The 27511-nt window shown below is 50.7% G+C and overlaps 1 protein-coding gene across 2 annotated transcripts in view; it reads left to right on the top strand.

Annotated features, from left to right (window-relative positions):
- LOC144817669 (myosin-IIIb-like) overlaps nucleotides 1–27511 on the top strand; it is a 446642-nt gene that overhangs the window by 345818 nt on the left and 73313 nt on the right. For both annotated transcript variants that reach the window (XM_078674399.1, XM_078674400.1), the window contains 4 exons: nucleotides 9418–9503; nucleotides 15175–15222; nucleotides 20216–20263; nucleotides 21556–21647. In XM_078674399.1, the coding sequence (XP_078530525.1) occupies nucleotides 9418–9503; nucleotides 15175–15222; nucleotides 20216–20263; nucleotides 21556–21647 (274 nt within the window). The remainder of the gene's footprint in view (nucleotides 1–9417; nucleotides 9504–15174; nucleotides 15223–20215; nucleotides 20264–21555; nucleotides 21648–27511) is intronic.

Consider the following 27511-nt stretch of genomic DNA (forward strand, 5'->3'; position numbering starts at 1 on the left):
GGGCACTGCCTGTCTATAGGGGGACACACGCCTTCACATTGAATGTATGTATGCATCGCTGTGTAAGGGGCACTGCCTGTCTATAGGGGGACACACGCCTTCACATTGAATGTATGTATGCATCGCTGTGTAAGGGGCACAGGCCTGTCTATAGGGGGACACACGCCTTCACATTGAATGTATGTCTGCATCGCTGTGTAAGGGGCACGGGCCCGTCTATAGGGGGACACACGCCTTCACATTGAATGTATGTATGCATCGCTGTGTAAGGGGCACAGGCCTGTCTATAGGGGGACACTCGCCTTCACATTGAATGTATGTCTGCATCGCTGTGTAAGGGGCACAGGCCTGTCTATAGGGGGACACTCACCTTCACATTGAATGTATGTCTGCATCGCTGTGTAAGGGGCACAGGCCTGTCTATAGGGGGACACACGCCTTCACATTGAATGTATGTATGCATCGCTGTGTAAGGGGCACAGGCCTGTCTATAGGGGGACACACGCCTTCACATTGAATGTATGTATGCATCGCTGTGTAAGGGGCACCGCCTGTCTATAGGGGGACACTCGCCTTCACATTGAATGTATGTATGCATCGCTGTGTAAGGGGCACCGCCTGTCTATAGGGGGACACTCGCCTTCACATTGAATGTATGTATGCATCGCTGTGTAAGGGGCACCGCCTGTCTATAGGGGGACATACGCCTTCACATTGAATGTATGTATGCATCGCTGTGTAAGGGGCACAGGCCTGTCTATAGGGGAACACACGCCTTCACATTGAATGTATGTATGCATTGCTGTGTAAGGGGCACGGGCCCGTCTATAGGGGGACACACGCCTTCACATTGAATGTATGTCTGCATCGCTGTGTAAGGGGCACAGGCCTGTCTATAGGGGGACACACGCCTTCACATTGAATGTATGTATGCATCGCTGTGTAAGGGGCACGGGCCCGTCTATAGGGGGACACACGCCTTCACATTGAATGTATGTATGCATCGCTGTGTAAGGGGCACAGGCCTGTCTATAGGGGGACACTCGCCTTCACATTGAATGTATGTATGCATTGCTATGTAAGGGGCACGGGCCCGTCTATAGGGGGACACACGCCTTCACATTGAATGTATGTCTGCATCGCTGTGAAAGGGGCACAGGCCTGTCTATAGGGGGACACACGCCTTCACATTGAATGTATGTATGCATCGCTGTGTATGGGGCACGGGCCCGTCTATAGGGGGACACACGCCTTCACATTGAATGTATGTATGCATCGCTGTGTAAGGGGCACCGCCTGTCTATAGGGGGACACACGCCTTCACATTGAATGTATGTATGCATCGCTGTGTAAGGGGCACCGCCTGTCTATAGGGGGACACACGCCTTCACATTGAATGTATGTCTGCATCGCTGTGTAAGGGGCACAGGCCTGTCTATAGGGGGACACACGCCTTCACATTGAATGTATGTATGCATCGCTGTGTAAGGGGCACGGGCCCGTCTATAGGGGGACACACGCCTTCACATTGAATGTATGTATGCATCGCTGTGTAAGGGGCACTGCCTGTCTATAGGGGGACACACGCCTTCACATTGAATGTATGTATGCATCGCTGTGTAAGGGGCACTGCCTGTCTATAGGGGGACACACGCCTTCACATTGAATGTATGTATGCATCGCTGTGTAAGGGGCACCGCCTGTCTATAGGGGGACACACGCCTTCACATTGAATGTATGTATGCATCGCTGTGTAAGGGGCACCGCCTGTCTATAGGGGGACACACGCCTTCACATTGAATGTATGTCTGCATCGCTGTGTAAGGGGCACCGCCTGTCTATAGGGGGACACTCGCCTTCACATTGAATGTATGTATGCATCGCTGTGTAAGGGGCACAGGCCTGTCTATAGGGGGACACACGCCTTCACATTGAATGTATGTATGCATCGCTGTGTAAGGGGCACGGGCCCGTCTATAGGGGGACATACGCCTTCACATTGAATGTATGTATGCATCGCTGTGTAAGGGGCACGGGCCTGTCTATAGGGGGACACTCGCCTTCACATTGAATGTATGTCTGCATCGCTGTGTAAGGGGCACGGGCCCGTCTATAGGGGGACACTCGCCTTCACATTGAATGTATGTATGCATCGCTGTGTAAGGGGCACCGCCTGTCTATAGGGGGACACTCGCCTTCACATTGAATGTATGTATGCATCGCTGTGTAAGGGGCACCGCCTGTCTATAGGGGGACATACGCCTTCACATTGAATGTATGTATGCATCGCTGTGTAAGGGGCACCGCCTGTCTATAGGGGGACACACGCCTTCACATTGAATGTATGTATGCATCGCTGTGTAAGGGGCACTGCCTGTCTATAGGGGGACATACGCCTTCACATTGAATGTATGTATGCATCGCTGTGTAAGGGGCACAGGCCTGTCTATAGGGGGACATACGCCTTCACATTGAATGTATGTATGCATCGCTGTGTAAGGGGCACGGGCCCGTCTATAGGGGGACACACGCCTTCACATTGAATGTATGTCTGCATCGCTGTGTAAAGGGCACTGCCTGTCTATAGGGGGACATACGCCTTCACATTGAATGTATGTATGCATTGCTGTGTAAGGGGCACTGCCTGTCTATAGGGGGACACACGCCTTCACATTGAATGTATGTATGCATCGCTGTGTAAGGGGCACCGCCTGTCTATAGGGGTACACACGCCTTCACATTGAATGTATGTATGCATCGCTGTGTAAGGGGCACCGCCTGTCTATAGGGGGACACACGCCTTCACATTGAATGTATGTATGCATCGCTGTGTAAGGGGCACCGCCTGTCTATAGGGGGACACACGCCTTCACATTGAATGTATGTATGCATCGCTGTGTAAGGGGCACAGGCCTGTCTATAGGGGGACACACGCCTTCACATTGAATGTATGTATGCATCGCTGTGTAAGGGGCACAGGCCTGTCTATAGGGGGACATACGCCTTCACATTGAATGTATGTATGCATCGCTGTGTAAGGGGCACGGGCCCGTCTATAGGGGGACACACGCCTTCACATTGAATGTATGTCTGCATCGCTGTGTAAGGGGCACCGCCCGTCTATAGGGGGACACTCGCCTTCACATTGAATGTATGTATGCATCGCTGTGTAAGGGGCACAGGCCTGTCTATAGGGGGACACTCGCCTTCACATTGAATGTATGTATGCATCGCTGTGTAAGGGGCACCGCCTGTCTATAGGGGGACATACGCCTTCACATTGAATGTATGTATGCATCGCTGTGTAAGGGGCACGGGCCCGTCTATAGGGGGACACACGCCTTCACATTGAATGTATGTCTGCATCGCTGTGTAAGGGGCACCGCCCGTCTATAGGGGGACACTCGCCTTCACATTGAATGTATGTATGCATCGCTGTGTAAGGGGCACAGGCCTGTCTATAGGGGGACATACGCCTTCACATTGAATGTATGTATGCATCGCTGTGTAAGGGGCACCGCCCGTCTATAGGGGGACACTCGCCTTCACATTGAATGTATGTATGCATCGCTGTGTAAGGGGCACAGGCCTGTCTATAGGGGGACACACGCCTTCACATTGAATGTATGTATGCATCGCTGTGTAAGGGGCACCGCCTGTCTATAGGGGGACACACGCCTTCACATTGAATGTATGTCTGCATCGCTGTGTAAGGGGCACCGCCTGTCTATAGGGGGACACTCGCCTTCACATTGAATGTATGTATGCATCGCTGTGTAAGGGGCACAGGCCTGTCTATAGGGGGACACTCGCCTTCACATTGAATGTATGTATGCATCGCTGTGTAAGGGGCACAGGCCTGTCTATAGGGGGACATACGCCTTCACATTGAATGTATGTATGCATCGCTGTGTAAGGGGCACAGGCCTGTCTATAGGGGGACATACGCCTTCACATTGAATGTATGTATGCATCGCTGTGTAAGGGGCACGGGCCCGTCTATAGGGGGACACACGCCATCACATTGAATGTATGTCTGCATCGCTGTGTAAGGGGCACCGCCCGTCTATAGGGGGACACACGCCTTCACATTGAATGTATGTCTGCATCGCTGTGTAAGGGGCACAGGCCTGTCTATAGGGGGACACTCGCCTTCACATTGAATGTATGTATGCATCGCTGTGTAAGGGGCACAGGCCTGTCTATAGGGGGACATACGCCTTCACATTGAATGTATGTATGCATCGCTGTGTAAGGGGCACAGGCCTGTCTATAGGGGGACACACGCCTTCACATTGAATGTATGTATGCATCGCTGTGTAAGGGGCACCGCCTGTCTATAGGGGGACACACGCCTTCACATTGAATGTATGTCTGCATCGCTGTGTAAGGCGCACAGGCCTGTCTATAGGGGGACACACGCCTTCACATTGAATGTATGTATGCATCGCTGTGTAAGGGGCACCGCCCTGTCTATAGGGGTACACACGCCTTCACATTGAATGTATGTCTGCATCGCTGTGTAAGGGGCACAGGCCTGTCTATAGGGGGGGACACGCCTTCACATTGAATGTATGTATGCATCGCTGTGTAAGGGGCACAGGCCTGTCTATAGGGGGACACACGCCTTCACATTGTATGTATGCATCGCTGTGTAAGGGGCACCGCCTGTCTATAGGGGTACACACGCCTTCACATTGAATGTATGTATGCATCGCTGTGTAAGGGGCACAGGCCTGTCTATAGGGGGACATACGCCTTCACATTGAATGTATGTATGCATCGCTGTGTAAGGGGCACCGCCCGTCTATAGGGGGACACTCGCCTTCACATTGAATGTATGTATGCATCGCTGTGTAAGGGGCACAGGCCTGTCTATAGGGGGACACACGCCTTCACATTGAATGTATGTATGCATCGCTGTGTAAGGGGCACCGCCTGTCTATAGGGGGACACACGCCTTCACATTGAATGTATGTCTGCATCGCTGTGTAAGGGGCACCGCCTGTCTATAGGGGGACACTCGCCTTCACATTGAATGTATGTATGCATCGCTGTGTAAGGGGCACAGGCCTGTCTATAGGGGGACACTCGCCTTCACATTGAATGTATGTATGCATCGCTGTGTAAGGGGCACAGGCCTGTCTATAGGGGGACATACGCCTTCACATTGAATGTATGTATGCATCGCTGTGTAAGGGGCACAGGCCTGTCTATAGGGGGACATACGCCTTCACATTGAATGTATGTATGCATCGCTGTGTAAGGGGCACGGGCCCGTCTATAGGGGGGGACACGCCATCACATTGAATGTATGTCTGCATCGCTGTGTAAGGGGCACCGCCCGTCTATAGGGGGACACACGCCTTCACATTGAATGTATGTCTGCATCGCTGTGTAAGGGGCACAGGCCTGTCTATAGGGGGACACTCGCCTTCACATTGAATGTATGTATGCATCGCTGTGTAAGGGGCACAGGCCTGTCTATAGGGGGACATACGCCTTCACATTGAATGTATGTATGCATCGCTGTGTAAGGGGCACAGGCCTGTCTATAGGGGGACACACGCCTTCACATTGAATGTATGTATGCATCGCTGTGTAAGGGGCACCGCCTGTCTATAGGGGGACACACGCCTTCACATTGAATGTATGTCTGCATCGCTGTGTAAGGCGCACAGGCCTGTCTATAGGGGGACACACGCCTTCACATTGAATGTATGTATGCATCGCTGTGTAAGGGGCACCGCCCTGTCTATAGGGGTACACACGCCTTCACATTGAATGTATGTCTGCATCGCTGTGTAAGGGGCACAGGCCTGTCTATAGGGGGGGACACGCCTTCACATTGAATGTATGTATGCATCGCTGTGTAAGGGGCACAGGCCTGTCTATAGGGGGACATACGCCTTCACATTGAATGTATGTCTGCATCGCTGTGTAAGGGGCACAGGCCTGTCTATAGGGGGGGACACGCCTTCACATTGAATGTATGTCTGCATCGCTGTGTAAGGGGCACAGGCCTGTCTATAGGGGGACACACGCCTTCACATTGAATGTATGTATGCATCGCTGTGTAAGGGGCACCGCCTGTCTATAGGGGTACACACGCCTTCACATTAAATGCATGTATCTATGCTCCACTGTTTATAGAGCCTGGACCTACCTGCAGGGTGACAGACCCTGCCACCTCCAATGTATCTATGTGTCTCAATGTATACATAGCCGTTTATAGATTCTTCCACTCCTCTTCCGGTTCTGGTCTGTGAAGGAGGGGGCTCCTTCCTAGAGAGCTTGCTGTGTTGGAAAAACACACCGCAAAATAGATGCGTTATCAAAAGTCCATCTTTCGTTTTCTTTTTCGCCTTCAATCGAAACACACTCTTGTTGTCTAAGAGCATTCATTGGGGGTGAGCTCCCCATTCAAGGTGTTCATTAGCAGATGTAAGATTATGGACCAGCTGAAAATATTGTCTGCAATCTGTGGGCAACTACTTTGCATAACAGTGTCATACTCCGTACACAGATAACTAGCACCGTATTTAAAGATCTGTGGTGACCCTGCATGCTACACACCTCCTATATTTCAGATGGGCCTGTGACGTGTTGTGTGTGCTGAACCTGTCTCAATCCATGTACACACTGTTTGCAGATGTCAGAGTGTGCGCGCGCTCCTGATGCGGACATGTGATTCCTGGTTAAAGAAATGCTGGTTGGCCATGGGGTGCACTTGTAGCACGTCATACCCTGTCACTATGTGCCACCTGTTGGCCATGGCGGGGCACACATGCCCCGCGCCTTGCAGGACATTCCGGACTAGAGAGCCCTTTTAAGGTCTCTCCTGGCGACAGCACACATTTTTACTGTACAGGACTCTGTTAGGTCGCGCCTGCCAACAGCAGATGCAATGTTGCTGCAGGACGTATTACTTACTATAAGAGCCTGGGAGTCTGCCCGTTGCTTAAAATTCATTGTCTTCATTGTCACTCATTTGTTGCTTCTTAATTGTCCAGTGCATGTGGATGTCACTTTCTGTTCTTCCGTTTGGAGCATGGACCAAGTACTGATTGGTTTACTTTGATGACTGTTCTTCTGTTGTCCATCCCCTGTTCGCTATGATTCAGGTACTATTTTCTTCTTTATTCTTCCCATCCATGTTGATGTGTCCCCTTCTACCCGCTCCAAACGCTTCTTCCCTCCTGCCCCTTTTGTCCATGTTGCTTTTTGCCCTCCAATCCCTATGTCTGTCTGTGTTGCTTCTTACCTTCCCACCCCAACACTTCACGTGTTTCTTCTTACACTCCCACTATTGTCATTGTTTCTTTTTACCCAAACAGCCCCACCTTTGTTGTTTTTATCCTCTCACACCACCCTTTGGTTGTCGATGTTGCTCCTTCCCTCTCACCTCCCACCCTCCTGCTGTTGTATTGCCCCACAACACCCACCATATGAAAAAAGAGCTGTGACAGCTCGCTGCGATATAGAGTTTTTTGTTATCAACCCATTGACATTCCCACCTTCCCTCCCAATGTCCCTATTACTAACCACCCCTCCCGTTGTCCGTATTAGTTGGCCATATTACCCGCCCCCTTCCCGTTGTCCGTACTACCAGCCCCCCTCCCGTTGTCCGTATTATCCACCCTCACCAGTCATCAGACGAAAAGTGCTACAGTGTGTCTTTGCTGTCCATTTCATGGCACTTTTTTCTAACTTTACTTTTAGACATTCTGCAAAGCCGCCGTGCTGTACAACATGGGTAAAAGATATTGGCAAAGCCAATAACTTTCAAATTAGGGAGAGCTATTCGATCTGCAATGGATTGTCACTGGTGTGAAACCAGACTGGTGGTGCTGGGTGCCTCCCCTGGCCATCACAGGGCACACGTGACACACACACAACCAGTCATCTGATGATGCAGCGCTTCTAATTATGCCAAAAACTGTCCCCTGGACTGCACCGCTGCCCAGAAGTCTGATTCCACTTGTCCAATCTACTCTGATCCTCCAGCGTTGCTTCAAGTAGACAACGCTACGCCCTACTTCTCTATTACACATCTGCCAATTGGAAATAATCCACACACAACTCTGCTCCACACACAATGGTCCTAAGATTCTACGAATGACTTGCCATTCCCAGGCCCCTGGCAATGATAGCCGTTAATATTAATATAATCACTTTAACCACTTTAAATATTGAGAACGTGGAAACATGCCCCAGATGCCACGATTATCCCCCTGTTCAGGCGTTCTCATGCTTGTGTTGGTATTTTCCAGATCTGCACCATCCCATTCCCGCCTGCTCTGGAGCTCTCCTCCCACGTTACGTTTCATTCCGGTCCTTGGAGCTCACTTGTGCACAATGCAGCCCACGCTTTTTATCTCCTCCCAAATTGTCACTCTCCTGCCTTAGCCGTCAGCTCTACCCTCAAAAAGAGTGGGGGTGTAACCTCCATTTCCATATCAACTCTGCTTGATCCTCTACCTCGGCACGCTGGGAGCAGTTTGTAAGGTAATCAGTGCAAGTGTACCTCAGTCACAGAACAGGGGCCGCACAGGCAGCAGTGCAAGCTTCCTTCACACACATTGCACACACAGTGTGCACTAGAAGTTAAAAGTTGCCTCGCATGCAGAAACGCAAAAACAAGTTGTCTCTGTGCAAGCTTTCTTCACACACAGAGCCTGCACTAAAAGTTAAAGATTGCTCTCGAAAAGAGAAAATCAAAAATAAGATGTCCCTGTGCAAGCTTCTTCGGCACATACGAAAAGATCAGTCATGGAATAGAGTAGTGCAAACTTTTTTCACATGCAGACCAGCATTGCACATGGGGAAGCAAACTTTTCCCAAACACACAGAAAATGTAACGTGTATGCACACACTGAAAAGGTAAAGTGCAGTCAGTACCAGTGTTGACTAAATCCCCTCTTTCCCTGCCAACGCGCGCACACACACAATGGGCGCAGCACCGCAGGCTCCACCTCTGTAACAAACCATCATGGAGACAAGTCCGCGAACTACACAAAAGAACACACATTAGGCACACATCTGTAGGTACTGTAAACTAACCCCAGTGTATCTGATTAGTCACTCCAAGCTAGACCAGCATGGTGCTCATACCATCATGGACATATTTACCCTGAGGCACCCTGTCCAAAATCCTCCTCAAGAGCCTACATATAATGGTTGGGATCTTTGCGTGTTGTGGACCATCCCCCAATGCAGTGGTATTGTTTCCTTTTGTCTAAGCTGTGTCCCCCCCCTCATTTTGAAACACTGACCGCCTTGTACAGGTTTCTCTCTAGTGTTTAGTCATCAAGCATTGCCTCACACATGTAGAATGTCTCTTTTCCTTGAGTGAATGGGTTTGCATATGATGGGGCCAAGAAGGTACCTATTATGTTACTCATTGTGTCTTTTCAGCTTCGGTACAATGGACTGCTGGAGACCATCCGAATACGCAGGGACGGCTTCTCCTGGAGACCAGCCTTCCAGGACTTTGCAAAAAGGTGGGTTCCCGTGCGTGGGATAATGCACTTAAAAGATCGTGCCTCTTTATAAAAAGTAAACTCTAATGCTGGCTGGAAATGACTTTGTATGTCCATCAGAAGAGGAAAAATAAGACCACCCCCCACCCTATGATGCTTCACCTTTGTGACCTTTCGAAAGAGTTATAAATGGGCAATAGCAGGGTGTTGCCCAAATAGGAGAAACTTCACAAGTGATAACCACCTTTCAATAACTTGTAGTGTGTGTAGGGAGTGTGGATGTTGACTTTAGAGGCAGCAGAACAGTTGGGATCTAGCAGCATGTCTCAAATATTGACAGGAATGGTTTTGCTTCTGTATTGCCTCTATGATACATGGAAACACTGGACTCTGTCATATAGACATATGTAAACTTTCCTTTTTCCAGATAAAATGGGAAATTACATCTTTCATTTAATGAATATTGTTAGAATTGGGGGTCTCTGGTTGCCACAGGTAGGTACTTGTGACAAATGGGGACCCTCTCCTCTAGTCAGGGAAAGTGGGTACACTCCTAAAATAACCCCTGCTCACCCCTTGGTAGCTTGGCACAAGCAGACAGGCTTATCTCAGAGGCAGTGTGTAAAGCATTTGTGACCACACACAGTAACCAAGTGACAACACTACAAATGGACACCACACAGGTTGTATAGTTGTAAAAATAAGTCTCTTTTATATAGAGTTACTACAAGACCATAAACAACAGAAATAATTCACAATACTATTGGAGATCAAGAGTTCTTGTTAAAAAAAATGCTTAAATCACAGTTCTGTGCGAGTCGGTAGCCCTTCCGGCTATAGTGTTGCTGAAATACCAGAGAGTCTAACAAATCCAGCGGACCGCGTCGGTCCGGGCCCCATCAAATGTCGACAGACTCAGTCACAGTACCTTTACTTTTGGCGTTCATCGCGGTGCAGAAAAGAAAGCGTTGCAGGACGTGTTGTCCCTCGATGAAGTGCAGTCAGTGGCCCGTTGACGGAGTCGGTGGGTCCAAGACATACATTGCAGGGCAAAACGTTGCAACGTTGCAGTGATTCCAGCTTGAGTTGTGGCGACAGAGCCGGAGTTCGGGAGCTGGTGTCGATCAGTCTGGACAGCGGTGTGAATCGGGCGGTGTGTCGCGAAGCGTGCGAGGTGGGGCCCAACTCTGATGCGTTCACAGGACCCGAAGTCAGCAACAGTGACCGCGTCGGTCAGACCAGTGTGAGTCAGTGTAGCGAGGTTTTGCACCTCGCGGTGTACACCAGTCACGGTGAAGGCAATAGTTCGGTGACGGCATCAGGACAGAGTCGGTGTGCTCAAAGCTTGCGTTGTTCGAGGTTGACGTTGTTCGATGCGGTGCCTACAGGACACAGGGCCGGTCGTGAGAGTCGGTCACAACTCCCTGCCTCTGTAGCCACTGAAACCGCGTTTGCAGCCATCCACAACGGCTGGTGAAGTCTACTGGTCCTGAGACTTCGTTCAGGGGGCAAGCTCTCTTCCAAGCCCTTGAAGATCCTTCACAAGTTGAAAGTAAAGTACACAAAGTTTTTTCTCCCTTCTTTGGCAGTAAGGCAACCAATGCAGGCCAATCACCCAGGCAGCACTTCAGCTTAGGGATAGAGTCTCCTCAGTTTCTTCAGGTTCCTCACCTCAGCAAAGGTTTCTTCTTGTAGTCCAAAAGTGGTCTAATTTCTTGGGATCAGGGTCCCTATATTTATACCCCAAAATCCATTGTCCTCTGAGGGGAGAGGGGCCTTTGCCCTGTCCAAACCAGCTCTGGAGCACTCTGTTTACATGACTCCTTCTCTCCTTTCACAGTGCAGGGCAGAGACATCAGCCGCTCACCAGGAGGTGGAGCCAGCATTGTGGAGGGAAAGCACAGCCCTGGAGCACTTTGTTGACATGACTCCTTCTCTCCTTTCACAGTGCAGGGCAGAGACATCAGCCGCTCACCAGGGGGTGGAGCCAGAACTGTGGGGGGGCAGGCACAGTCCTATTCAGGACTCAGGTGCAGTTCCTCCCCCCCCATCTAGATGCAGATTTCTCTATTCACCACTGGGCTTACTCATTCTGTCTCCTGGAATCCCCCAGCCCTGTCACTCAAAATTTGATAATCTAACAGCCCATTCTAGCCTATGGAGAACAGGTAGCCTTGCAACAGTGAAAAACAGAAATGGCTGTAATTCACTATTGGGACATGCCACACACATCAGGGCTTGTCCTACCTGATGCTTACAATGCACTCTGCCCTTGGGCCTACCATAGGGGTGTCTGACATGAAGAAAAAGGAAGGTTTAGGGACTGGTAAGTGAGTGCACTTGCCCAGTCAGCATGACAGTACCAGACTGCACACAGGCTCTGCAATGGCAGACCCTAGACACATTTTACAAGGCTGCTTCTGTGGGTGGCACAACCAGCGCTGCAAGACCACCAGCAGCATTTGGATTTACAAGCCCCGGGCACACTCAGACCACTGTACTAGGGTCTGGAAGGAAAACCAAACCAGCCAATCATGGAAACACCAATTCATACATTAATTTAAAATAGGGAGTGCATATGCACTCTAGCACTGATCAGCAGTGGTAAAGTGCCCAGAGTCATAAAAACAACAAAAACAGGTCAGACAGAATACAGGAGGAAGGTAAAAAGTTCAGAGATGACCCTGCAAAACGGGCCAAGTCCAACAATTATGTTCATTACCTTCAAAGTCTCAGTTGAAGAAAAATGCTTAACCTGAACTCCTGTTAAAGTTTCATGCAGCTCTGGCCCTTGTAGACTGTTTGGCGCTGACGTCACCCTCCTTCCCGTAAACAAACCTAAAGTTGCCCCTATGAAAAGACCAAGCTTAGTGAGTGGCATTCCAGCCAATCTGGGGCAGGTTATTAGAATTTCAAGGATTGTTCTCTAAGAGATGAGGGGGCTGGCTTCTTGTGGTTTTAGTTTCTTGATTATTAGAATATCTGCTTTAACACCTTTGCTGCGCTGAACGTTCCTCGCTGGTGCGGAACATTCTATTTTGCGGGCGGGGCCGGAACGTTCAATGGACGTGCGCAGCACTACCGAGGTAGTGCACGCGACGTCCGCTGAACGTGCGCCGCACTTAAGGGGTTAATCTGTCGATAATCTGTGCGCCCTTATAATTCTGCTCGAGCCCAGCTTTCATGAGTAGTGGAGTTTGACCAATGAGAAGGTGTGTAGGCATTTATTGGGTTGATGTTCTATTGCAATCACATTTTTAAACACTGTAGAACATTTTTAAACGAGAATATTCGTTCTGCTTACATGTTTGCGTCTGGTAATGTTTTAATGTGTTCTCTGTTTGTGAAAGTTATAATGTGAGGCTTCTTTTTGTAATTTGTCGAAAAATCCTAAAGACCATAAAATGTCCAATAACTAATGAATTCAATCATATTTTACGTTGTTGATCATTTTGTAATTTAAGAATTAATAAGAGACCGCATGTCTGAGTGTAACTTACGAATTTGCTGTTACACAAATCACAAAACTAAATTCCCTTGTTTTGGACAAAAAAGTTGAAACTCCTATGAGCTGTATATATTGTTAGACTGAGATAAATGCTTTCCATGTGCCTGAACACTCTTCTGTCTGGGTACAAATTATTATAATTACATTTATTAAGCGCGCAGCTACCCGGAGGTTTCCCGGCGCTAAGGCAAATAGAACAGTATACAGGGTGGGAGGAGCGTCAGGACAGCAGTTTACGTATTGAAGAGCCAGGTCTTAATTCCTTTACGGAAAGTCAAGAAGCACATTTCAGAACGCAGAGGGAGGGGTAGGGAGTTCCAAAGAGAAGGCGCTAACAGGGAGAATGAGCGACCTCCCATTTTAGCTCTCTTGACACGCGGTATCCTAAACTTATTCTGGGTAGATGACCTAAGTGTGCGAGGGGGAAGATATTGCTGCACTAGAACAGATAGGTAGTGTGGAGCTTTTCCAGTCATGATCTTGTGCATGAGACATAGTGCCTTGAATTTGACTCTGCTCTCAATTCGCAGCCAATGTAGTTTACGTATATGAGACGTGGCTGAGGATCTGGCGGGTAGGTTACAAATAAGGCGAACAGCCATATTTTGTACCACCTGGTACTTCTTAGTTACCTCCTTGCAGGCACCCAGGAGTAGGATGTTACCATAGTCCAGGCGTGAGGTGACAAGAGCCTGGACTACCGTTCTCAGGGTGTCAGCAGGCAGCATCCACGTGATTTTCCTCAGCCACCTGATGATGGTGGTACAGGTGGCGGAGACTTTCACGACGTGTTGCCTGAAGGACAATTGATTGTCAAGGAGGACCCCAAGATTACGAGCAGTAGTAGTTGGGGTAGGAAGACAAACCCTGCATGCAGCAGAGGTGGATACAATTTAAATGGTGTACATTTATGAAAAATCTGAATTCTCAATAGCCCATTCTGCCCCATAGATTCCATTAACCAATAGACTAAAGTATAGTCTTGTCGTATGCAAAATAAAGAGAATGCAACATGACAACTGGCTGTAGGAACTCAGGTGGAACATTCTTAGGTGTAGTTTCCATGAAACGAGTGTGGTTTTAAGGGTTACTTCACAAACCGACATCATTGTCCAGCAAAAAAACATGGACCCACACTCAGTTCGCGCAGCAGGGTGAATACCATTCGCCACATTACTTAAACTCCTGTGTCCTGATTAATTTCATCTCCCAGCCTAGACTTGGCCAGATATAGATACATTATTGAAGTGTGTCATGGATCTGCCAAGCCATGTTCTCCAATCCGCTTGGCGTTCCCTAAACCGTGCTTTGAATGTTGCATCACTTCCTGGTTCCGTCACTGTTTCCGATCTCTTCCATCCGTCTCCTGCCAGGCCCAGGTGGAGCGCCCCTCCATTCTTCTGCAACTGTCCTTCCAAGACCCACAGACCAGACCAGGGTTTGGGAGGCGCACTCGGAGGTGACTACCAGCTGATTAAACCTCACCAGGGTTATTGCTTTTGGAAGCTTCCTGAGCTCAAGACTTCAGGAGACAAAGTAGGGTATCTAAAGAAACATATAGATTTATAGATGGGTAACAGTGAATTATGGGGAGGTTTTCACCCAGGGGCTTTGTGTGACATGAAATAGGCAACGAGAGCACGGCTCAAGTTGTCTATGATGTCACTCAGAACCCAGAAGTGAAAAACATCCCCGCAATTCCATTTTTATTCACCTACAAACGTATGTTTTGTATGGCCCCCAAGAACTGCTGCACCTTCTTTTCAACTGTTATGCAGAGGCAACACAGTAATGGGAAGCCATACACAACATAGCCTCTCCTTCTGGTCTCAAAATAAAAAAAAAGAATACCTGGCCTCCTTCCACCCACCCCCACCACGCCTTGTGCCCACGCTGCCAGAAGCGGTGCTCCCGGGTCACCAGCGCTGCCTTGATACACTCATGGAGAACCCACCCAGAAAGCCTGGAATCCCTTATTGATATTCAACGCTGGGCAACAACTTTTGTTAACAACTGTTGCAGCATCACAGCGGTGAGTTTGTGGATTCTAATCATGTTATACTTTCTAGTAGCTCTCTGCCAGAGCCGTACACGAGACCCCAGTCCCATCACCAACACGGTAGGGGCAGCGTCTGAGGAGCGCAAAGCAATGAGGAACTCAGTCATTTCTTCTGTCGTCCACAGATACAGCGTTCTTCTCCTCAAGCCAGATCTGCCTCCCACCAGAGAAAGGTAAGGATTCCCTGCATTCGATACAAAAGCATACGCCGCGAAGATGTGGCGATGAAGGGCATTGATGGCATGTAGACCATGCTTGTGGGTGATTGTCATGGCCTTGCTATGAGATGCCGCTTGCGGGGTATCTTGTTGTTATGGCGCATGCAATGCACGAGGTTCATTCGTGTAACTTTTACCACTGACACCAAAGTGTGAAAACCCCCAGCAGCTTCCATCAACCACTGGTCACTAGGCTTCCTTGCAGTCATTGCCTGCTCTCAGCCTAGAATATTCCAGCATGGTCCTGTCGCTGATGCCAGATCCTCTCCCCATGGTCCTGTCGCTGATGCCAGATCCTCTCCCCATGGTCCTGTAGCTGATGCCAGATCCTCTCCCCATGGTCCTGTCGCTGATGCCAGATCCTCTCCCCATGGTCCTGTCGCTGATGCCAGATCCTCTCCCCATGGTCCTGTCGCTGATGCCAGATCCTCTCCCCATGGTCCTGTCGCTGATGCCAGATCCTCTCCCCATGGTCCTGTCGTTGATGCCAGATCCTCTCCCCATGGTCCTGTCGCTGATGCCAGATCCTCTCCCCATGGTCCTCTCTCTGATGTCAGATCCTCTCCCCATGGTCCTCTCTCTGATGCCAGGTCCTCTCCCCATGGTCCTGTCGCTGATGCCAGATCCTCTCCCCACGGTCCTGTCGCTGATGCCAGATCCTCTCTCCATGGTCCTGTCGCTGATGCCAGATCCTCCCCCCATGGTCCTGTTGCTGATGCCAGATCCTCTCTCCATGGTCCTGTCGCTGATGCCAGATCTTCTCTCCATGGTCCCGTCAATGATTCCAGATCCTCTCCCCATGGTCCCGTCGCTGATGCCAGATCCTCTCCCCATGGTCCCGTCGCTGATGCCAGATCCTCTCCCCATGGTCCTGTCGCTGATGCCAGATCCTCTCCCCATGGTCCTGTCGCTGATGCCAGATCCTCTCCCCATGGTCCTGTTGCTGATGCCAGATCCTCTCCCCATGGTCCCGTCGCTGATGCCAGATCCTCTCCCCATGGTCCTGTCGCTGATGCCAGATCCTCTCCCCATGGTCCTGTCGTTGATGCCAGATCCTCTCCCCATGGTCCCGTCGCTGATGCCAGATCCTCTCTCCATGGTCCCGTCGCTGATGCCAGATCCTCTCTCCATGGTCCCGTCGCTGATGCCAGATCCTCTCTCCATGGTCCCGTCGCTGATGCCAGATCCTCTCCCCATGGTCCCGTCGCTGATGCCAGATCCTCTCTCCATGGTCCCATCGCTGATGCCAGATCCTCCCCCCATGGTCCTGTCGCTGATGCCAGATCCTCTCCCCATGGTCCCGTCGCTGATGCCAGATCCTCTCCCCATGGTCCCGTCGCTGATGCCAGATCCTCCCCCCATGGTCCTGTCGCTGATGCCAGATCCTCTCCCCATGGTCCCGTCGCTGATGCCAGATCCTCTCTCCATGGTCCCGTCGCTGATGCCAGATCCTCCCCCCATGGTCCTGTCGCTGATGCCAGATCCTCCCCCCATGGTCCCGTCGCTGATGCCAGATCCTCCCCCCATGGTCCTGTCACTGATGCCAGATCCTCTCTCCATGGTCCTGTAGCTGATGCCAGATCCTCTCCCCATGGTCCCGTCGCTGATGCCAGATCCTCTCCCCATGGTCCTCTCTCTGATGCCAGATCCTCTCTCCATGGTCCTGTTGCTGATGTCAGATCCTCTCCCCTTGGTCCCGTCGCTGATGCCAGATCCTCTCCCCATGGTCCTCTCTCTGATGCCAGATCCTCTCTCCATGGTCCTGTTGCTGATGTCAGATCCTCTCCCCCATGGTCCTGTCGCTGATGCCAGATCCTCTCCCCTTGGTCCTGTCGCTGATGCCAGATCCTCTCCCCATGGTCCTGTCGCTGATGCCAGATCCTCTCCCCATGGTCCTGTCGCTGATGCCAGATCCTCTCCCCATGGTCCTGTCGCTGATGCCAGATCCTCTCCCCATGGTCCCGTCGCTGATGCCAGATCCTCTCCCCATGGTCCCGTCGCTGATGCCAGATCCTCTCCCCATGGTCCTGTCGTTTATGCCAGATCCTCTCCCCATGGTCCTATGGCTGATGCCAGATCCTCTCCCCATGGTCCTGTCGCTGATGCCAGATCCTCTCCCCATGGTCCTGTCGCTGATGCCAGATCCTCTCCCCATGGTCCTGTCGCTGATGCCAGATCCTCTCCCCATGGTCCTGTCGCTGATGCCAGATCCTCTCCCCATGGTCCTGTCGCTGATGCCAGATCCTCTCCCCATGGTCCTGTCGCTGATGTCAGATCCTCTCCCCCATGGTCCTGTCGCTGATGCCAGATCCTCTCCCCCCATGGTCCTGTCGCTGATGCCAGATCCTCTCCCCCCATGGTCCTGTCGCTGATGCCAGATCCTCTCCCCATGGTCCTGTCGCTGATGCCAGATCCTCTCCCCATGGTCCTGTCGTTGATGCCAGATCCTCTCCCCCCATGGTCCTGTCGCTGATGCCAGATCCTCTCCCCTTGGTCCTGTCGCTGATGCCAGATCCTCTCCCCATGGTCCTGTCGTTGATGCCAGATCCTCTCCCCATGGTCCCGTCGCTGATGCCAGATCCTCTCCCCATGGTCCCGTCGCTGATGCCAGATCCTCTCCCCATGGTCCTGTCGTTGATGCCAGATCCTCTCCCCATGGTCCTGTCGTTTATGCCAGATCCTCTCCCCATGGTCCTATGGCTGATGCCAGATCCTCTCCCCATGGTCCTGTCGCTGATGCCAGATCCTCTCCCCATGGTCCTGTCGCTGATGCCAGATCCTCTCCCCATGGTCCTGTCGCTGATGCCAGATCCTCTCCCCATGGTCCTGTCGCTGATGCCAGATCCTCTCCCCATGGTCCTGTCGCTGATGCCAGATCTTCTCTCCATGGTCCCGTCAATGATTCCAGATCCTCTCCCCATGGTCCTGTCGCTGATGCCAGATCCTCTCCCCATGGTCCTGTCGCTGATGCCAGATCCTCTCCCCATGGTCCTGTCGCTGATGCCAGATCCTCTCCCCATGGTCCTGTCACTGATGCCAGATCCTCTCCCCATGGTCCTGTCGCTGATGCCAGATCCTCTCCCCATGGTCCTGTCGCTGATGCCAGATCCTCTCCCCATGGTCCTGTCGCTGATGCCAGATCCTCTCCCCATGGTCCTGTCACTGATGCCAGATCCTCTCCCCATGGTCCTGTCGCTGATGTCAGATCCTCTCCCCCATGGTCCTGTCGCTGATGTCAGATCCTCTCCCCCATGGTCCTGTCGCTGATGTCAGATCCTCTCCCCCATGGTCCTCTCGCTGATGTCAGATCCTCTCCCCCATGGTCCTTTCACTGATGTCAGATCCTCTCCCCATGGTCCTCTCGCTGATGTCAGATCCTCTCCCCCATGGTCCTTTCACTGATGTCAGATCCTCTCCCCATGGTCCTGTCGCTGATGCCAGATCCTCTCCCCATGGTCCTGTCGCTGATGCCAGATCCTCTCCCCATGGTCCCATCGCTGATGCCAGATCCTCTCCCCATGGTCCCGTCGTTGATGCCAGATCCTCTCCCCATGGTCCCGTCGCTGATGCCAGATCCTCTCCTCATGGTCCTTTCACTGATGCCAGATCCTCTCCCCATGGTCCCGTCGCTGATGCCAGATCCTCTCCCCATGGTCCCGTCGCTGATGCCAGATCCTCTCCCCATGGTCCTTTCACTGATGTCAGATCCTCTCCCCATGGTCCTGTCGCTGGTGTCGGATCCTCTCCCCATGGTCCCGTCGCTGATGCCAGATCCTCTCCCCATGGTCCCGTCGCTGATGCCAGATCCTCTCCCCATGGTCCTTTCACTGATGTCAGATCCTCTCCCCATGGTCCTGTCGCTGGTGTCGGATCCTCTCCCCATGGTCCCGTCGCTGATGCCAGATCCTCTCCCCATGGTCCCGTCGCTGATGCCAGATCCTCTCCCCATGGTCCTTTCACTGATGTCAGATCCTTTCCCCATGGTCCTGTCGCTGATGCCAGATCCTCTCCCCATGGTCCTGTCGCTGATGCCAGATCCTCTCCCCATGGTCCTGTCGCTGATGCCAGATCCTCTCCCCATGGTCCCGTCGCTGATGCCAGATCCTCTCCCCATGGTCCCGTCGCTGATGCCAGATCCTCTCCCCATGGTCCCGTCGCTGATGCCAGATCCTCTCCCCATGGTCCTGTCGCTGATGCCAGATCCTCTCCCCATGGTCCCGTCGCTGATGCCAGATCCTCTCCCCATGGTCCCGTCGCTGATGCCAGATCCTCTCCCCATGGTCCCGTCGCTGATGCCAGATCCTCTCCCCATGGTCCCGTCGCTGATGCCAGATCCTCTCCCCATGGTCCTGTCGCTGATGCCAGATCCTCTCCCCATGGTCCTGTCGCTGATGTCAGATCCTCTCCCCATGGTCCTGTCGCTGATGCCAGATCCTCTCCCCATGGTCCTATCGCTGATGCCAGATCCTCTCCCCATGGTCCTGTCGCTGATGCCAGATCCTCTCCCCATGGTCCTGTCGTTGATGCCAGATCCTCTCCCCATGGTCCTGTCGTTGATGCCAGATCCTCTCCCCATGGTCCTGTCGCTGATGCCAGATCCTCTCCCCATGGTCCTGTCGCTGATGCCAGATCCTCTCCCCATGGTCCTGTCGTTGATGCCAGATCCTCTCCCCATGGTCCTGTCGCTGATGCCAGATCCTCTCCCCATGGTCCTGTCGTTGATGCCAGATCCTCTCCCCATGGTCCTGTCGCTGATGCCAGATCCTCTCCCCATGGTCCTGTCGTTGATGCCAGATCCTCTCCCCATGGTCCTGTCGCTGATGCCAGATCCTCTCCCCATGGTCCTGTCGCTGGTGTCGGATCCTCTCCCCATGGTCCTGTCGCTGATGCCAGATCCTCTCCCCATGGTCCTCTCTCTGATGTCCTGTTGTCTCTTTTTCTTCCTCAGCTGTTTGGAGATCCTGAAGAGGACGGACCTGCAGGGCTGGAAATGCGGGTAATCTTTAGTGAACCTGTGCATGACGTGGTCGCCCAGACTTGTGGCTGTGTGCATAGAGGGAGTTGGAGGAATTCAGTAGCACAGATGTGCTGTGATAGAGAAAGGGGCTATAAGGCAAAGAGAAACTGGAGAAAAAACACACAGACCCTGAGACGAGACACCCCTCTTTAATGAACACTACATCACGATGCATTAACTGTCCACAGCCCGCGTCCTCTGTTACCAGCTGACTTCTGCTTGCCTTTGAGCACGCGCAGAGCTCTTCTGCCTTATGCTTAGGTTTGCGCTCTACAAATATCATATACATACTTGCATAAAAACATACAAGATGAAATTGTGCTCTGTAGCCGCACAATCTGGGGTTTTGTCACAATCATCCTCTCTCCTATATTCACAATTTTACCCATACGCATGATCAGATTTCTAAAAATGTTGGTGCAATTTAGACAGCTCCCGGGACCCCTCTCCAATCCTTAGTGCCAATGGTTCATTTTACCCATCGTGTACAAACCACCTATCCTCAGAAACCATCAGAAGCCTCAGTCTTGGGGGTTACATGTTTCTCACCAGGAAGCCTGCCTATCCAGGGCTTCTTCAGGTCCTCTCTGCAATGAATCAAACCTCGGCCAGAGCCCCCTTATCGCTTCACTCACCGGTCATTGTCTGGAGACTGCACCCATATCTCCTCTTCCTGCTGCAGAGCTCTGAGACTCAGCCTGACCCTACTAACCCCTTTGTCTGGCACCAGTTACCCTGTTTCCTAAAATAGAAGACTCCCTCTATCCTGGGCCACAGAACCCTAACTTTATGTGCCGGTCCGCTACCTTCCCCCATAGTAAGACTCCCATTGATGGACAAAAGACTTAAGTGTCACACTGCAGGCTCACAGTCTTTGGGGCACAAAGGAGGGACACACATCAGCAACATGAACTGTTCTGTCTGGAACAGCAGGGTCCTTGTGGCCTCTTCCTCAATCACAACTAAGGGGGAGGGGAGGTGTAAGCCCTGAAGCTGTGATGAGTTTCCTATCTCAGGCCATTGTACATGCAGCAGGGTTGGAAACTAGCACACTTTGGGGGATAGGATTAAAGAGGGATAAATGCTGTGTGGGGCAGCAAACAAGACCCCCATGTACAGGGTACGGTCTCGAAACCCCAAGACACCACACAGGGTCTCATCACGGATAATCAGAACACAATGCATATACCATTAATCTGTGTGAGAAGGGAAGGTTGGTACCCCCACAGGACAGGTGTTAACAGCTCTCTGTTCCTCCTCTCCCCTTGCAGGAAATGTCGGCTCTTCTTCAAGTATTGGCACCAGGAGCAGCTGGCGCGACACCTTCTGCGCCTGGACGACGCTGCCGTTGTCATCCAGAAGTGTGAGTAACGCCTCTCACTTTATGCCTCCAGCACTCTTCTGAACTTTACTCCTGGAGGAGGAGATGTGAGTAGGCCTGCACCGAGGAGATGTGACTGCACTGGTCTACCAGACCCCAAACCCACTTTGTCTTGGGTTTTACACCCAGTGTGCTCCCTTCCTCCCTGTTGCAGAGTTGTGGGAGCGCCTCATTGCAGTATTTTAGTCTGACAGCGCTGGCCATATATCAAGTAAGGATTTCTGATCTTGTATGGCAAGAGAGCACAACCCTCTCCATCCTCTGACCCCACAACAGTTATATATAATTCACCCCCTCTTACATCCCTTCTCCTCAGCCGCCATCTCTCTTTCAGTAGTTAGTAACCGCATTCTCCTCACCGTGCCTTCCCTTTACCATGTCTTCTCCGTCTTCTTGCTATTAATCTCAGAGTTGGCGGGTTGGTTTAAGGGGTTGGGGGTGTCACCATGGGGCATGACCTGGCAATGGAGATGGGGATTCTTGATTGTCTCTGCCAACCAGCGCCTAAAATGGGTGAAAACCTATAAAGCATGAGGGAAGGACCTCCCAAATTTGAAAAGGGGCATCTGGATTCCTAATCTATAGTACTTCCTCGAACCCTTAATGACACCTAACCAACTGGTCTACTGCCGGAAACTAGTACCAAGAGGCACAACCCATAACTGTCGGAGAGACAATGAGTGGGGACTGGAGAAAGGGAAGGACCCGGAATGAGGCTCGAGGTTGACCCAGTGTGGTACAGCGGCAGCTCTGAGGTGCGGACAGTGACACCCCAGAAGCATTGGCTGGGCATGTTGTGGTCAAACCCGATGGAAGGCAGCTGAGTGGCCTTCATGGTGGTTCCCATGGGATGCTGATCATTGTGCATACTTTGCAGATATGAGTCCTAGATCAGGCGGGGATGCTTGGGTGAGCGACCATTGATGGATCAGGACTGAGCATTGAGTCCTGAGCCTACACCCATTTTGCATTTTGTGGGGTGTCCTAGTCTCTGAACGCAAGCCGACCTCATCAATGCTGAATCACATGGCAGCTGTGCGTCCTGCGTTGTGGATCCACAGGATGCTGATCGTTGTGGCTCTTTGTGCCATGCCTCCTGATCTGACATCCCTGTCCAGGATAGACGCATCGCCTCTGATGATACAGGTCTTTAACCCACGCTAAGAGTGATTAATTCAAAGAAGATAGAGCAGACCTGTGTACAGCTGGGGCTCTCAGGCTTCAAAGGCCTGATGATGATATGGAATAGTCTTCAGTCGTCCTTACAGCCCCATCTGGATTCATGCAAAGAATGGGGTAGCAACGTTTGCGGCTTTGGATCTCAGATGCGTAAAACCCTAGACTGTATGGAGAGTGTGCCGTTCCACTAGTGGTATCCTTAAATCAAATAAGTCATCTTTACTGCACTTAAATTATGAGCGGAGTCAAGGCTCTCCGCCTTTGAGCCTATATGTGCCAGTCACATACTTATCGTAATTACATCTGAGCGACAACTTGTACTCTTAGTTGTCCGTGGGCAGCAAACCCTCAATGAAACGGGAAAAGCCAGTCTACGTCTGATGTCAGATGAGACGCGATTATGGAATAAACTTTAAGAGCTAGATTTGGCGATATGGAGTCGGTGACCACGAAGATCTCAAGTGAAGTCACATCTGTTTGAGCAGCCAGAGCATCCTCTGAGCACTGAGGATGACGACTCGATGAGGGGGATACTAGCATATATCAAAGTCCAGATTGTGATCAAGATGTGTGGCATCCCTTACAACTTTAGAAGAGAGCTTGTGGTGGGACACTGTTAGAAATGCGATTTCTGGCTGGCCAGGGCTTGCGCCTAACCAAGGCAGAAACCACCACTCTAGTGAGGGCAAGGGAGTTACACGCCAAAGATAACCCCTGCTCACCCCCTCGGTAGCATGGCACAAGCAGTCGGGCTTATCTCTGAGGCCATGTGTAAAGCATTTGCGCACGCACCCACCAGCAACAACATACTAGGCACACCACAGCACGAACTCCACACAAGGTTATATCAAAAATAGCCTTTGTATTATCATAAAACACATTAGAATAGTAATCACACATGGTACACTGTGCCAACGGGCACTGGCCAATATTTACAGGGGATTATATACACATGAAGGTCACTTGAACCACTGTCAGAACCATCACTCAGTAGAGATAGTAAATGGAGAACATATAATAAGCATAGAACACAACCAGTAATTACTGGCAAACACTGGACTCCGCATAATCCTGCAACTTAAATCATATTATGCACAGTATCACATTAGGCGTGAAATATATCCTGCGCCAACCTCATAAGACTAACCATAATAGACCATAACCTCCTAAGCATAACTCACCTTAGGAAATAATCTCACTAGCATCAACCACAGTAGAGGATAACTCAAACATAACTACAGTATGAAAACCCTCATAATCATAGACCACATTTAGAGACATAAATCAGGGTGTGTAAATCATTCTACATAAATCACATTTCCTAGCACCACATCCATCACATTAGGGCCTCCATTAGTGGAGAAGTGTGGCTCACCGATTAGAGCGGCAGACCCTGAGGCAGAGGTCTGGCCTGGGACCAGGGTTCGATTCCCGCCTCGGCGGGTCTTGGGCTCAATTTCCCCGGACCTGATAATTCTCGCCTCGGTGCCTATTCCAATCATGGAGTCCCACTCTGCGACTCTGGGCAATAGCTTGCTTAATCTCCACAACGGCCCCAGCAGCGCTGTGGATGCCTGGCTTCACCTTGGGGGCGCCCAGAAGTGGACATTTCACAGGAAAGCCAGGATGGGTTCCACAGCGGTATGAATACAGCGCTACGAGGCCTCCGGGTAGAAGTGCGCTATATAAAATACAAACATTTACATTTACATTTACAAACCTAACAGTTCCCCTGGCCAACTGCCTTCTCAACGGGGCTCAAAATGCCCTATGTCCAAAGTGTCAGGGCGGCTGCCAATGAAGCAGAATCCATATGCGCAATTGCGCGGACCTAAATGTTGCATCTGGCACTAAGTGCTGCACAGCTGTGAAAGTACGGGGCTTTAAGGTGGGCACTGTGCGGCACAGCTCCTCCGCTGCAGTGGCCCTCAACAGCGACAGCGATGATTTTCATAGTACGGCAAATGCTGGCACTCAGTGGGACAGCTCCTCACCTGCAGTGGCCCACAATAGCAGTAGCGATGATTCTCATAGGACGGCAAATGCGGGCACGCAGCGGCCATTGCTCCCCAGCTGCAGCGGCCCACAATAGCGATAGCGATGATTTTGGTAACACAGGAAAATGCGGGCTCTCAGCGGCAACAGCTCCTCAGCTGCGGCAGCCCACAATAGCGATAATGATCACTTAGGTAACACAGGCAAATGCAGGCTCTCGGCGGCAACAGCTCCTCAGCTGTGGCGGCCCATAATAGCGATAACAATGGCTTTCAGCCTGTGTTCCCTGCAGTAGAACCAGAGCCACTGGAATTCTCATCAGAAGCCTCACCTGCAAGGAGAATTCCCCTCAAATAGGAATCCGGACGGCTGATGGGTGAAGTCTAATGTCCCTGAGACTTCAGCAGGAGGCAAGCTCAAATCAAGCCCTTGGGTAGTTGCTTCAGCAAGATGGAGGAAAGTTTCAGAGTCCTTTCCCTCTAGTTACATGGACAGAGGTTTGTCTTGACATCCAGAAGTAACACGTTTTTCCTCCAGTAAATAATTAAAATATAGTGGGCACAGGGAGCCATAGCTCCAAATGCAAAAGTCCTCAGCAATCAAGAGGGCAATGCAGGGCCCAGGGAGGCAAGCCCTCATGGCAGTTCCTCCTGGGCCCCAGCAGCAGCATGCCCCAGCAGAATTTTGTTTACAAGGCTGCATCCTGCCTTTGAGGAAGAGGGGGTCTTCCATCAGCCTCACAGTGGGAGGTGGAGCCATCATTCATCTTGCCAGGCACATCCTTGCTCAGATCAAAAGGTCACCCCTCCCCGTACTCCAACTGCAGATCTCTCGATTCAACCCATGTCTGTCTCAGCCTGTCCTTTCCCTCCAAAACCAGACATGCAATTCACACCAGGCTGGCGGACACATAGCACACAGAAATGCCAACTTCTAAAAGTGGCATTTCTCACAGTCATAATAAATCTGCGCACACCATTGCGCAGCTTTTATTCTCACAATTTCATACATACCAGCCTTGACCATACTGCTCCTCTCATAACAGGAATTACCACTGAGCAGGGGATCCCTATGCATTCCTATGGGAGGGCAGGCCACGCTCACTCCCACTAAATGTAACAGAGAGCACACGCACTTTACACTGGACCACAGGGATAAAGTGCCCAGCGGCCTAAAACCACTAACACTGCAGAGAGAAAAAGGCTGGGAGAAATGCAAAAAGTTTAGGGGTGAACCTGCAAAAAGGGCGAAGTTCAACTGACACCATCTGTTCATGTGGCACACTACAAAAAGCAGATGAGGAGGACATGACGGGCTATCATCTGCTCTATCAGATGCTAGACTTTCAGGCAGGATAATTCTAGGACTCACGCCTATAATGGTATGCCTTTTCTGGCATCAGCTTGCGAGAGCTCCGCTACTTTTAGCCGTCATTTGTATGAGGTGGCCTGACTGATATGGAGGAAACCAGTTGCTTCTGACACAAGCCCGGAGAGACCATTGCGGCTGCCTTGCAACCTGTGATTGCGACAGCAGATGGTGGCCCCAGAATGTAATGCCTGTAAATTGTGACGCCGAAAATGATCAAATCAAGTCCCTGGGACATAATGTAATGTCAGCCACAGTGTAACCATCCCCGAGGTGCATTATTGAGCCTACATAACATCTTCATTAGACTACTCAAGAGTTGTCCCTTCTCCACATAACCACCGTACGCAAACAGAAATATACAGCATATCCCTCTGTATATGTAACCATTTATTTGGACTTTAGATATGTATCTAGATATGTGTGTTGCTTTGTATAAACGTGTAGAATAATTATTTTTTTATATAGATATTATAAACAGATTTTTGTTAGTTCTGCTTAACAAATGTACATTACTTATGGTTATATTATTCTCTGTTTTAGATGTATATAGGTGACTACATAAATAAGTACATCGTTCATCATAACTATTTATCTACACTTGCTTAATTATTGAATTACAGCAGCACTTGAAAGTCTGAGTTTATTAAATACAACTAACACTTCACTCTACACCGGTTACCTTCCCTATACATATATACCTTCTATAAACTTATGTATTTTTATATTTATTACTTTACCTCTAATTCAGCATCTCCATTGTACCATCCTAATGCTCACCCTGTACCTCTTACAATATATGCTCTACCTCCACTCTCTAACTCATTCCAAACCCCATTCTACTACAATGACCCCCAAAATAACCCTTTCTATGCTCTTCCCCCCTCTACCCCTCCTTGCATCATCTCTTACCTTTTACTATTCAGATCTCCCAAATGAGCCTTTCTTAACCCTTCACTCAGAGTTTTCCCCACTCCACCTCCCCTTCACTAATCCCAAGACCCTCCTACTGCAATGAGCTCCAAAACCCCCAGCTTTGTAGACCCTTCTCTCTTCTATCCCTCCATTATCCTTTGCAATCCAAATAACAGACTGACATGTCGACCGCTCAAATTAATTCCATATTTCCCTAGACTAATTCTCCACTAATCCTGTTTGGGTTCTTAAGTAGCATGCTACTCGCCGAAAAAGCGCATCAACACCTCTGCAGGGGTAGTAAGAGCTATATACATGCCGTTACAATTGCAATTATGTCTGGAAGCAGATAGCTAAGGGTAGTAAGAGAAGCCAGTCTCATGCTGGGA

Source organism: Lissotriton helveticus, chromosome 2_1 (assembly GCF_964261635.1).
Source record: "Lissotriton helveticus chromosome 2_1, aLisHel1.1, whole genome shotgun sequence".
Classification (NCBI taxonomy): domain Eukaryota; kingdom Metazoa; phylum Chordata; class Amphibia; order Caudata; family Salamandridae; genus Lissotriton; species Lissotriton helveticus.